The 13,832-nt window shown below is 39.7% G+C and overlaps 1 protein-coding gene across 1 annotated transcript; it reads left to right on the top strand.

Moving 5' to 3' along the window:
• Nucleotides 1-11,901: 11,901 nt before the first annotated feature.
• Nucleotides 11,902-13,541, top strand: LOC127620732 (tubulin alpha-8 chain-like). The gene is made up of 3 exons (XM_052093935.1): nucleotides 11,902-12,118; nucleotides 12,337-12,485; nucleotides 12,567-13,541. Exons 1-3 carry the CDS (start codon nucleotides 11,941-11,943, stop codon nucleotides 13,539-13,541), a joined length of 1,302 nt encoding a protein of 433 aa, XP_051949895.1. The 5' UTR covers nucleotides 11,902-11,940.
• The last annotated feature ends 291 nt before the right edge of the window (nucleotides 13,542-13,832 follow it).

Below are 13,832 nucleotides of genomic sequence, written 5' to 3'. Positions count from 1 at the left end.
ATTCTGAATGAGGACACTTTCCTGAGAATTTTAAAGAAAATCAAATCACCTCCATCTTAAAACAAGGTGACATATTTAACCCAAACAACTATTGGCAAACTATTCTGTTGTTTAATGAATGACAGATTAATCCACTATCTCCAAGAACAAAAGACTTTAAAAAAACATCAAATTGGATTAATGCCAAAACAGAGAACATTTATATATACACACTACACATACTTGTACACAAACATGTCCACCAAAAAAAAAGGTTGGCATAACAGACTCTAAAACTGATTCAGAGTGGAATAGGGGGAAAGGTTTATGATCTAATTAAGGGCATGTACAAAGACAACAAATGCTGCATTAAAATAAACAACAAAAGGACTGAATATTTCAGCCTGAATAAGGAAGTTCGTCAAGGCTGCAGCCTAAGCCCAACTTTATTTAATATTTATATCAATGAATTGGCCACAATGCTTCAAAACTCTTCTAGCCATGGATTCAATATAGATGACAGAGAAAGCAAATGTCTTAAGACGACCTACTGCTGCTCTCACCTACTGAAGAGGAATTACGTGAAAGCCTCTCAATTCTAGAAAATTACTGTAGTAACTGGGCCTAACCAATAAACATGGACAAGTGTAAAGTCATAATCTTTCAAAAGAAAAATAATCTTAAAGACAAAAAAAAAAAATTTACATTTGGGGAGAAATTCTTAGCCATGTTAACAGTTACAATTATTTAGGTCTGACAATCTCGGCTTTTGAATAATTTGACATGGCTATAAATGACCTGACAGACAAGGCTTGTAGGGCATTTTACAGTGTAAGAAAAATATTATATTTAGCCCTGTGGCTGAAAATATTTGACAGTGTCATCAAACCCATCTTTCTGCATGGCAGTTTACATTCTGCTGTGGTGCAGTTACTGTTTTCCTGAGATAGCATTTTCACTGGCCTATTGGTGCAGAAAGCAGTGCTTTTGAGACAGCTGTTGATATGAGAAATGAAAAACCTGGGAACAGAGAGAACAGAACCCTTGTCTAATCATGTCTGGCAAGCGTTTATTATACTCAAGAGGGAGTACCAGTAAATGACCCTCTCTCCCTGTCACTCTCTCTCTGTCTCTCTCTCTGACTCTCTCTCTCTCTCTCAATTCAAATGAGCTTTATTGGCATGGCCATATACAATGTACAATATTGCCAAAGCATTCATTAAGAAAAAACAAACAAACAAACAGCAAAAAGAAGGAAAATACATATATGTTTTTATGTTCTGGTCTCTCTGTTCCCAGGTCATGTGTATGATTTCTATGCCACCATCACCACCAAACGAAATTGCAAAAGTAACGATTGTTTTCAAACAGCTTTTCAGAACACTACCCCTTTCTGACACTGGTCAAAGAAACAGATAGTCCCACCCTAAACTCACACCAGTGGTTAAGCCAATGTTGCTGTATTGGGCTGGTCAGGCTGCTTAAACAGAGACATGTTTGATATTGAGTATTTTAACATGAATGAATGAATAAATGTTATATTTATATAGCACTTTTCTGACACTACACACAAAGTGCTTTACATACTGAACAGGGGACTCTCCTCAACCACCACCAGTGTGCAGTGTCCACCTCGATGATGCGACAGCAGTCATAGTGCGCTAGCATGCCCACAACACAGTACTGAGAGTACAGAGAGAGTACAGTAATATAGCCAATTCAGGGATTGGATGCATGGGTATTATTAGGAGGCTATGACAGACAAGTGCCAATGAGAGGCATTTGGCCAGGACTCTTTGCGAGAAAGTGATCTGGGATGTTTTGTGACCACAGAGAGTCAGCATCTCAGTTTAACGTCTCATCCGAAGGACAGAAAAAATAGACATATCAACAATTATTTCCAACCTAGAACAAAACAGTCTAGTCCAATTGTGCATGGTGAATGACCTAAAATGTAATTCACTTAGCAGCTTTACAAGTAATATGCTGAATTTCGGCTTGAATTTCAAAGTGGAGCAGGACTGGAACAACCTTAACCCCTTAAACTCTGTTGAATTTTAATGCTGTCCCCAGCAATTTTTCACACTCAAATTTAAATTAGTCCACAAAAAAAATTTGTTTTTTATTTCCAGAGAACTGCCCAGATAAAAAAGTGTGTGTTTATATGTGTTTATAATTTTATGATAAACAGATTTGTTTTTTAAACATAAAAACAAAACATAAAAAAAACTTTTTTGTTATTGTCCTAACTTTGTAAACATGTAATTCTGGTTCTATTCACTCTACCTCACTTTGAAAAGTCTAATTTTATTTCACTAGGTAGAAAAATATTTTTTTCTATCACATTTCATTACAATATGCAGATCTGAAATGTAGGTTGCGCTATAATGCACAGATGTGCCCGTCCATAGACATTCATTCTAATTTTCAGTTCAAGCACCACCCTTGTTGTTTCATTGAATATATTCTGTAGACTAGAAGCTCAATTTAGTTGTCATTGGAAAGCCCCTTTGCTATTATATACAGGTGAAACTCGAAAAATTAGAATATCGTGCAAAAGTTAATTAATTTCAGTAATTCAACTTAAATGGTGAAACTAATATATTATATAGACTCATTACAAGCAAAGTAAGACATTTCAAGCCTTTATTTGATATAATTTTGATGATTATGGCTTACAGCTTATGAAAACCCCAAATTCAGAATCTCAGAAAATTAGAATATTGTGAAAAGGTTCATTATTGTAGTCTCAAAGTGTCACACTCTAATCAGCTAAACACCTGCAAAGGGTTCCTGAGCCTTTAAATGGTCTCTCAGTCTGGTTCAGTTGAATTCACAATCATGGGGAAGACTGCTGACCTGACAGTTGTGCAGAAAACCATCATTGACACCCTCCACAAGGAGGGAAAGCCTCAAAAGGTAATTGCAAAAGAAGTTGGATGTTCTCAAAGTGCTGTATCAAAGCACATTAATAGAAAGTTAAGTGGAAGGGAAAAGTGTGGAAGAAAAAGGTGCACAAGCAGCAGGGATGACCGTAGCCTGGAGAGGATTGTCAGGAAAAGGCCATTCAAATGTGTGGGGGAGCTTCACAAGGAGTGGACTGAGGCTGGAGTTACTGCATCAAGAGCCACCACACACAGACGGGTCCTGGACATGGGCTTCAAATGTCAAACGTCTTACCTGGGCTAAAGAAAAAAGAACTGGTCTGTTGCTCAGTGGTCCAAAGTCCTCTTTTCTGATGAGAGCAAATTTTGCATCTCATTTGGAAACCAAGGTCCCAGAGTCTGGAGGAAGAATGGAGAGCCACACAATCCAAGATGCTTGAAGTCCAGTGTGAAGTTTCCACAGTCTGTGTTGGTTTGGGGAGCCATGTCATCGGCTGGAGTTGGTCCACTGTGCTTTATTAAGTCCAGAGTCAACGCAGCCGTCTACCGGGACATTTTAGAGCACTTCATGCTTCCTTCAGCAGACAAGCTTTATGGAGATGCTTCATTTTCCAGCAGAACTTGGCACCTGCCCACACTGCCAAAAGTACCAAAACCTGGTTCAATGATATTGGTATTACTGTGCTTGATTGGCCAGCAAACTCGCCTGACCTGAACCCCATAGAGAATCTATGGGGCATTGCCAAGAGAAAGATGAGAGACATGAGACCAAACAATGCAGAAGAGCTGAAGGCCGCTATTGAAGCATCTTAGTCTTCCATAACACCTCAGCAGTGCCACAGGCTGATAGCATCCATGCCACGCCGCATTGATGCAGTAATTAATGCAAAAGGGGCCCAAACCAAGTACTGAGTACATATGCATGATTATACTTTTCAGAGGGCCGACATTTCTGTATTTAAAATCCTTTTTTTTTATTGATTTCATGTAATATTCTAATTTTCTGAGATTCTGAATTTGGGGTTTTCATAAGCTGTAAGCCATAATCATCAAAAGTATATCAAATAAAGGCTTGAAATATCTTACTTTGCTTGTAATGAGTCTGTATAATATATTAGTTTCACCTTTTAAGTTGAATTACTGAAATTAATGAACTTTTGCATGATATTCTAATTTTTCGAGTTTCACCTGTAATGTTAAAGGGGGAAGAAATATTTTATATAATTTTATTTTTAACATTTTATTTATAGTGAATATATTTCACATTGAGTATAAACTGTGTGTGCGTTTACTGTCATTCTGACTTGAAATGTTTTACATTACATTTATTGTATTAGATTCTGCGTGAAATGAACCTCTTTAGATAGCATCTGGCTTCTAACAATAGCTCTTTTCTCTTATAGCACTCTGGGACTCATAAAATGATAATGAGAACACTGCCTTGTTCTGCTGATGGGTGGAGACAGTAGACTGCCCACTCCATAAAAATACTGCCAGAATAAATGGGTCTATGCAGGGTCACTCTTTATCATAATACTGAGAAAAGTGTGAGATTTGTTTTAATTAACTGTCCTTCTCTATTTTGTGCCGCAGGAGACTTGCTCTATGTGAACTTCCGCAGTTAATCCAGGCTGAACTTCAAAGACAATAGTCATTAATCTCACTTCATACAAATTCTTTATATAAACACTTCCCCTGGTTTACTCATTTTAAACCATGACTTGCGCTGCTCATAAATAACTAATATGGGCATTATATTCATGCTGTATATTATTCATGTGTTCTCATACCACCAAAAAATAAATAAAAAGGGGGAGTTTTTTGTGTATGTGAGAACACTTGGCAATTAAGCTCATTCTGATTCTGATGCTGGTTAGCCAGAGGGGAACTGGCCCCACAGAGAGTCTGGTTTCTCCCAAGGTTATTTTTCTCCATTAACCAACATCTTATGGAGTTTTGTGTTCCCTGCCACAGTCGCATTTGGCTTGCTCACTGGGGGTCTAAATAAAATTATGATTTAAAAATTTATTTTTTTTTATACACAAATTACAATCATATTTAATCAAACTACACAATGATGACGATGTGTGTCGTGAAAAGCGGTATACAAATAAAAATGACTTGACTCTAAAGCATGACCTAGTAAAAGCCTAGCACCTCTGTTTTTGCATGACCTACTAAAACAGAATTATTTATCTTATTTGAAACCATCTTTCTTTCTTAAACTTCATAAAAAAGACAAATGCTTTACCAGAGATTTTTAAATTTCAGGCTAGGTGGGTGCGTTTATGACAAAGGTGATTGAGATTGAATGAGACGGCTGGGGTGTTTTCCCACTCTTGCAGTATAATCTTGATGTGTATAGTAGCACTCGCTGTTTAAGGAAGAGGGTGAGAGAACTGTTTTGAGCCTCAGCCTCCTCTAGAGGAAAGTATGTTATTTATAACTCACATAAGACACAACTCCAGAAACATTACGCTGTGACCTGAAGGCTATTTTTACTAGGTGAGATAACACTGAAGATGAAAAGGTTTGAAATTGTCCTTGAGACCAATGATGTCAGAAGCATATACAACCTACAGTGTATAACGTTCAATTAGTTTTTAGGTGGAATTGATGTTGAGAATTGAACTTAAAGAGATTGATCACCCAGTAATAAAAATTCTCTCATCATTTACTCACCCTCATTTCATCCCAGATGTGTATGTCTTTCTTTCTTATGCTGAGCACAAATTAAGATTTTTAGAAGAATATTTCAGCTCTGTAGGTCCAGACAATGCAAGTGAATGGTGGCTAAAACTTTGAAGCTCAAAAAAGCATATAAAGGCAGCATAAAAGTAATCCATATTACTCCAGTGGTTAAATCCATGTCTTCAAAAGCGATATGATAGGTCTGGGTGAGAAACAGATCAATATTTAAGTCCTTTTATTTATTTTTTTACTATAAATCTTATTCAAAAAGACACCATAGGTGACTACCTGATATGAAAGTGAGAGTGGTGATTTATACTAAAAAGGGACTTAAATATTGATCTGTTTGTTATCCACACCTACCCAGTCACTTGCAATGAATGGACCAACAGAGCTGAGATATTCTTCTCAAAATCTTCATTTGTATTCTGCAGAAGAAAGAAAGTCATACACATCTGGGATGGCTTGAGGGTGAGTAAATGATGAGAGATATTTTTTTTTGTTGGGTGAACTATCCCTTTAATTGCAGAAATATTGAAAATGTAAAGTATCATCCCAATTACTAAAGAAGAATTTGTGGAGAGAACTATGTTTATTTCATTTATTTACTGTAAATTCATGCATTTGGCAGGTGCTTTCATCCAAACCAATTTACCGAATATTCAAGCTAAACGCTTTATCAGTAAGTGAATTTCCTGGGAATCAAACCTGTGACCTTGCCATTGCCTTGTCTAATCTGACCAGTCAAGTCATGCATAAGTAATTCCAGGCAATAAATGTAAAATTTAATAACACCCTGATAAGTAAATCGGTTATGTTAGATTAGGAAAATTCTAAATGTACAGTGCAGGGTCTCCCTAGAAGTCGTATTGAGAAACACAAAGATGTTTGGCCTTCTTTGGCATGCTTTTGATCCTGACAGTGGTGCTTTTCATAGCTATTACAGCTCTTTAGTGTCTGTGCATTTCATGCTGACTGTTAATGTATGCCAAATTTTGCATGTTGACATATAATCACATTAAGGGAGCTCTGAAGGCTTCAGAGAAGAGGAACCCTACTGAACACACAGCACAGGCCTGAGGACTCAGGGGCTCACTGAATCCATTAATAGCCTGAAATGATCCTCTAGTAACATGACTTGATGGAGTTCCACTCATCATCAGTACATCTTTTAAACAGTTTTTCAGAGCACAGTCCAAGAACTCACTTGAGATGGCACAATTGTATCCCTGGTAAAAAAATAAGGCCCAAAATGCGGATCCTACATTGTTCGAGTATGTCTTGCACTTCTCTGCATGTACAGTAACAAAGGTCTTTGTCTCAACAACATTTTTTTTTACATTTCCTCTTTTCTCACTGCAGGTGTGCTCCTGTGGTAAGTGAAGAATCTCTATTTTTTTTCCTCCAGCTGAGGTGCACTGCCATCAAGCTGCATGTCTCAAAGCCAAACAAGTCTTGGGATGTAAAGAGGAGCCAAACAGCATTGCTGAATGAAAGTGTAGGTAGGCAAGCTGCTGTCCTCTGAGTTGCAGATTCAGCAATCTCTACTCAAAATATAGACTCCTCATTCAAATCTGAATTCAATCCCATTCACTAGTTCAAGGAATACACTTGAAAGAAAATAAAAGCTGGCCAAGTGCCGCATCAAAGTCAGTTATTTAAATGGTTTACTAACTGTTATAGTTAGCGTAAGTAACAGTAAATTTAAAATAACTATAATGTTAACACTAGCAATATTATTTGGATTTTATTCATGCTAACTACAAAAGATACAATGGCACATATGGGAATTCATCTGAACTTGAGAGGAATAAACATAGCAAAATCAATGAATTTACATTGAGAACGTATCAGTGTGGATGTGGCCTCAGATGCAAATCCATGCAAAACATCCCAAACATTTAATCAGCTGAGAAAACACTGGAACAGAAAGTGGAACAGGATCGGATACAGCTCAGCCTGTAAACCTTCCATCAACACCACACACAAGTCACTTGAGATTTAAAGTTTTCGCCAGGAAAGATAAGGCCAGGCTTTTGAGAGACAATCAAACTGTGCAACCTACAAAAACTTGCGCACAACCATAGGGAACATTTGTCATTGGCATTATTTTAGAAGCCAAAGACAAAAGGAGAGAAATATTTTTGTTAATAAAACTTTTAAAACAACAAACACTACTTTTGATATTGCAACCTCTAGAAAGATTGTGGCACTCTACACCTGTTCAGGTAAGGTCAGACAGAGGACATTATGACTGCTTTTATCTGTCGGCAGTACAATTCACATGAGCACTTCAAAGGTGCAGATGGTAAGAAATTTGTAGGGGCTGCACAAAATAAATCTTTATTTCTGTGTTGTAGCAATAAAAAATTAAATAAAAATACAGATACGAGTAGGGATACAGCATGGCTCTTCACACCCCTCCTCCCCACCTGCTCAATTTGAGCTTTTTTGGGCATTTGAGGGGATAATGCCTAAAATGAAACTTATATTATGAGACATTTAAAATCTCCCATTCAGACACACACTGATAGATACCATACCATACCAACTTTATTTGTTAAGCACTTTACAACAACCAAAGTTGACCAAAGTGCTGTACATAAAAATATAGAAAAATATACATAAACATATGTACAATTAATAACCATACAATAAAAACAAAGTAACAAATACAATCAAGTAAATAAAATCGAGTAAATAAAATCGAGTAAATAAAATCGACCTCTCACTAGGTGTTAAAAGCCACAGAGAAAAGATGGGTTTTAAGAAGGGTTTTAAAAACAGATAAAGAAGAGGCCTGCTTTACATGCAAAGGCAGATCATTCCATAGTCTAGGGGCAGACACAGCAAAGGATTTGACAACAGCTTTGATGTGACTGTCAAATTTAAGCTCAGGGTCCACTTTAACTCCTAGATTTGTAATGTTAGATTTAATATAGGGTGCCAAGGAGCCCAGATCTACAGACGGGGTCCCAGTTGTGCCTCCAAAAACCATCACTTCTGTTTTTTTATCATTAAAATTTAAAAAGTTCAGAGCCATCCAGGCCTTTATGTCGTCGAGACAATTGAGTAGTTGTCCAACAGAGTTATCATTTTTCTTTTTAAGGGGTACATAAATCTGACTGTCATCTGCATAACAGTGGAATGAAAAGCCGTACTTTCTAAGTATGGAACCAAGTGGAAGCAAATACAAAGAGAAAAGTAGAGGGCCGAGGACTGAGCCCTGTGGGACCCCACACAAGAGAGGAGCAGTGGAGGAAACAAATTCACCTATGCTGACACAAAAAGTTCGATCCGCTAAATATGACCTAAACCACTCCAGTGCCATGCCACTGATGCCCACCCACTGCCTTAAACGTGAAATCAATATCTCATGATCCACTGTGTCAAATGCAGCAGTTAGATCCAAAAGCACAAGGATAACACAGTCGCCAGAGTCAGTCGTTAAAAAGATATCATTAAAAACTCTTAAAAGAGCGGTTTCGAGTGCTGTGCAAGGTTTTAAAGCCGGACTGGAAAACCTCTAGTATATTATGTTCTTCCAAAAAGACCAATAATTGACTGTGCACAATCTTCTCCAGGATTTTTGAAAGGAAGGGCAATTTGGAAATAGGCCTGAAATTAGCAAGAACTGACGGATCCTGAGCAGGTTTTTTAATCAGAGGTTGAACCACTGCATGTTTCAAAATTTCAGGGACCACACCCGAGGTCAGACTACTGTTTATAACTGCAGCCACAGATGGTCCTACAGTGGGGAAAACCTCCTTAAATAGTCGAGGGTGAACAGCATCATTTGGAGAACCCGAGGGCTTCAAGTGACCAACTACCTCCTCTAAAAAAGAAAAAGTCACCGGCTCAAAATGATCAAAAACAACCGAGCAAGGGACAGAGATCGAAGGGTCTGAAGCTGAAAGCGCAATTTGAGACCTAATAGAAGTGACCTTATCAATAAAAAAGCAAAGGAAAAATTTGAAGAGACACCTGCAGTTTGTCCTTCTTCCACTTGCGCTCAGCTCTAAGGCACTCACGTCTGGCAGCATGAGTTATGTCATTTAACCAGGGCTCAGATTTAGTTTTTGGCTGCCTGGATTTTAATGGAGCCACAGTGTCTAAAACAGTTTGGCAGGTGGAGTGAAACCATGAGCTAAGCTCTTCTGTGTGCAATACAGACTCAGGGGTGATGGTGTTCTGACTGAAAGCAGCCGAGAACTGAGCAGCAGTGGAAGGGTTAATCATGCGACAGCGCCTTGCAGCAGCGCGAGGTTTAAATGTATGACAGGCAAGGGCAGTCTCAAATAATACCGGCATATGGTCAGAAAACACTGCGTCACATATCTCTAGATTAAGAACAGGCAAACCATATGATAAAACAAGATCAAGTGTGTGTCCATGTTCTTGTGTGGGTCCAGACACAGATTGCACAAGATTAAAAGAATCAATGAGGTTTAGAAAACCCTTTGTCATTGGCTTATCAGGACAACACACATGAACATTAAAATCCCCAACAATAAGAACACGATCATATTTAGGCATGATTTCAGCCAGAAAATCAGAAAAATCATTTAAAAAGTCCTTATTGTACTTGGGGGGCCGATAGACCACAACACACAACACTGTGTGAGAGCGACCAATCTCAAATAAACTCAGCTCAAAGCTGCTGAAAGCGGATGACAGCAATATCTGCTTACATTTATAATGACTCTTATATACAGTCGCTATTCCTCCTCCTCGGCCAGATTTTCGTGTTTCGAGTTAAGGTAGCAGCAATCATGGTGTAAAAATTCTGTGAAAGCGCTGGACTCACCATCACTCAGCCATGTCTCAGTAACACAGAGGAAATCCAGTCCTCGGGAGGTGAAAAAATCCTTTAAGACAAAAGTCTTATTTGATAGAGATCTAGCATTTACCAGCCCAAACCTAGCATGAACCGGCGGATCTGCGGCGCTGGATGTTCGTGAAACCCGACACAGAGACCGCAAGTTGCTGTGATTGACTCCGCGCCAGCGGAGACGAGGAGAGCAGGGGCCGCGGGGCTGGAACACCTCTTCCGGGCCGACGACAGGTATCAGCCAGGCGCCGACAGGGTCCAGCGAGCGTCGAGGAATAACGAGGCTAGTCACGACTCCAAACTCAGTCCAAAAAGGCCTAGAACACCATGCAAGACGGGCCTTCAACCTCACCAGCCGGCCACTACGATTTCCCCGGCGGGTGCGCTTTCTTCGGCGCTCACGCCGAGAAGGTGGAGCCGGGGCATGCCAGAGGTGAGCCGGGAACCTCGCCAGGAGCGGGGGCAAGGTTTCACGTCCACCATTATCCAATTTTACTACATTTTCAGCAGAAAATCGCAAATCCAGTAGTGTTTGGCGATCATACACCAGCAGGGAATCGACATCCCGAGCAAAAAGCAAGACAAACAGCAAAAACACACACAGCCAATAGATGTCTAATGGTGTGAAGATACTGCTGTTATTTCATATCCAGAAACATTTATTTCAGAAACATCATCTGAACTGTGCTTGCTTGTTTTGATTATTGGGGGAGTTACCCAATCCCAATTCACACTGCCATCCATAATTCTGGTTTCCCGCACATGCTAGTTCAGTCTGCTTCAATCAAACAAATTCAATACAATTTTACTCACTTATTCTTGTTCAATTGAGCTTGTTCAGAACTCACATATAGTTAAAGTTAAATTAATACCTACAAGTTCCTTCTCATAATACTGATCAGAGAAACAAAAATATTCCTTTATGCTCTTTTTTTGTTATGTACAATAGCATTAGGCTAATATTTGCACCAGATGTTTTAATATATTATACAAAATGTTATATCTTTAGACATGTTCGCTGAGTGGGCAACACACTTCATAACATTTTTAATCTCACAAAGAACTCAGGTTAAAGTAAATATTTAGGGTATGAAACACATTTCAATGTCATTTTATGCTTGTTTGTGATTTTCCACTTAGGATCAAACCGCATTGACATCAAAATCACCAGGGCTAATTATACTTATTTATGCTGCTTTCTTTAGGATTCCAAGAGGGTAAGTGGTTAATTAAAAGCCACACCCTACTGATGTAACAGACAGCCTTATAAAGTAGGCCCAGGTGGGTGGTTTGGTAGAGGTTTTGGGTTTTTGAAGTATGCCATTAATTAGCCAATAAGTTTAGAGTGACTGTTGTAATATCTGTGATTTTAGGATTAGAAGGCTCAGCTTGCATTCCTGTTTGTGGTATTTGAATACAATGGTGAGATTCAGTCTGTAAATATTGTACATGGGATTTGAAGCATGATTGCTTCTGCAAGTGTGATCATGCATGTGTTTGCCTGTTTTTCAGAGGGAGTGTATCTCTGTACACATTGGTCAAGCAGGAGTCCAGATGGGAAACTCCTGCTGGGAGCTGTACTGTCTGGAACATGGCTTCCAACCAGATGGAACTGTCATTAATGATGGAAGCTCATTGGTTGACTCTTCTTTTGGCACTTTCTTTAGTGAAACTGGTGCAGGGAAGTACGTTCCTCGAGCCATATTCATTGACCTGGAGCCGACTGTTGTTGGTAAGACTGTTTAACTTCTCATCTATTTCTACGTTTGACTACATTTCTCAGTTCTACGCCCTTATGTTACACTGTCAGGGTTTTTTTTTTGTGTGCGAATATTGTAGGTGTACCTTTTGTGAGTACTGCCTCTTGTGACAAGCTATTGTACAACTGTGTGTAAACTGTAGATTTCTGGAGCATTGAGTTTCTTCTGATAACAATGCTGTATTTTGTAGATGAGATCCGTAACGGAGCATATCGACAACTTTACCACCCTGAGCAGCTTATCAGTGGCAAGGAGGATGCGGCCAATAATTATGCACGAGGTCACTATACCATTGGCAAAGAGATCATAGACTCCGTTCTGGAACGCATGCGGAAAATGGTGAGTTCGGTAACATTCACAATGTGAATTTTTCACAATTACTTGCCACATTTTGAACCGTTTTCTGCTATTTTCCTCTAGGCGGATCAGTGCACTGGTCTGCAGGGCTTCCTGATCTTCCACAGTTTTGGTGGCGGTACAGGCTCTGGTTTTACATCTCTCCTGATGGAGCGACTGTCTGTCGATTATGGTAAGAAGTCAAAGTTGGAGTTTTCGGTGTATCCTGCCCCACAGGTGAGCACTGCTGTGGTGGAGCCCTACAATTCTATTCTTACGACTCACACTACACTTGAGCACTCCGACTGCTCTTTCATGGTGGATAATGAAGCCATATTTGACATCTGTAAGCGAAATCTTGATATCGAGCGCCCATCCTACACCAACCTGAACCGGCTCATCGCCCAGATCGTGTCCTCTATCACTGCATCTCTGCGGTTTGATGGAGCTCTGAACGTGGACCTCACAGAGTTCCAGACCAACCTGGTCCCATACCCTCGTATCCACTTCCCGCTGGTCACCTATGCTCCCATCATCTCTGCAGAGAAAGCGTACCATGAGCAACTATCCGTACCGGAGATCACCAATGCCTGTTTTGAGCCGGCAAACCAGATGGTGAAGTGTGACCCTCGCCGTGGCAAATACATGGCCTGCTGTCTGCTGTACCGTGGCGACGTGGTGCCGAAAGATGTTAACGCTGCCATTGCCAACATCAAGACTCGACGCTCCATCCAATTCGTAGACTGGTGTCCCACAGGGTTTAAGGTTGGCATCAACTATCAGCCGCCAACTGTTGTACCAGGAGGTGATCTGGCCAAGGTGCAGAGAGCTGTCTGTATGTTGAGCAACACCACGGCGATCGCAGAAGCCTGGAGCCGCCTGGACCACAAGTTTGACCTAATGTACGCCAAAAGGGCTTTCGTACATTGGTATGTGGGTGAAGGGATGGAGGAGGGAGAATTCTCGGAGGCACGAGAGGACATGGCTGCCTTGGAGAAGGACTATGAGGAGGTTGGTGCTGATTCCACTCAAGATGAGGAGGATGAGGAAGAGTATTGAAGATTTGTTTTGGTGTTGACCCTTGTAACTTAATAAATTTCAAAGCATGTGACATCTTAGACTTTTGAGTAGGTTATTCCTTCATAACTTATGGCCGAATATTATTTTTTTTTACGTCCGTCTGTAGGTTGTGGCAGTTCTTGGCCTCACTGCATTTGACCAGTTTTTTTTGGAGTTTAACTGATTCTAGTCTTGTGTTCAGGTGTCATTGGTTTATGACTTCCTCAAATGTAAAAACATGGTATCTGATGTTCTTAAAGCTGTCATTTTATTTGTAAACCATCTCCGCAT

This window comes from Xyrauchen texanus, chromosome 27 (genome assembly GCF_025860055.1).
Source record: "Xyrauchen texanus isolate HMW12.3.18 chromosome 27, RBS_HiC_50CHRs, whole genome shotgun sequence".
Lineage (NCBI taxonomy): Eukaryota > Metazoa > Chordata > Actinopteri > Cypriniformes > Catostomidae > Xyrauchen > Xyrauchen texanus.
This window is presented reverse-complemented; position numbering and strand designations above follow the sequence as displayed.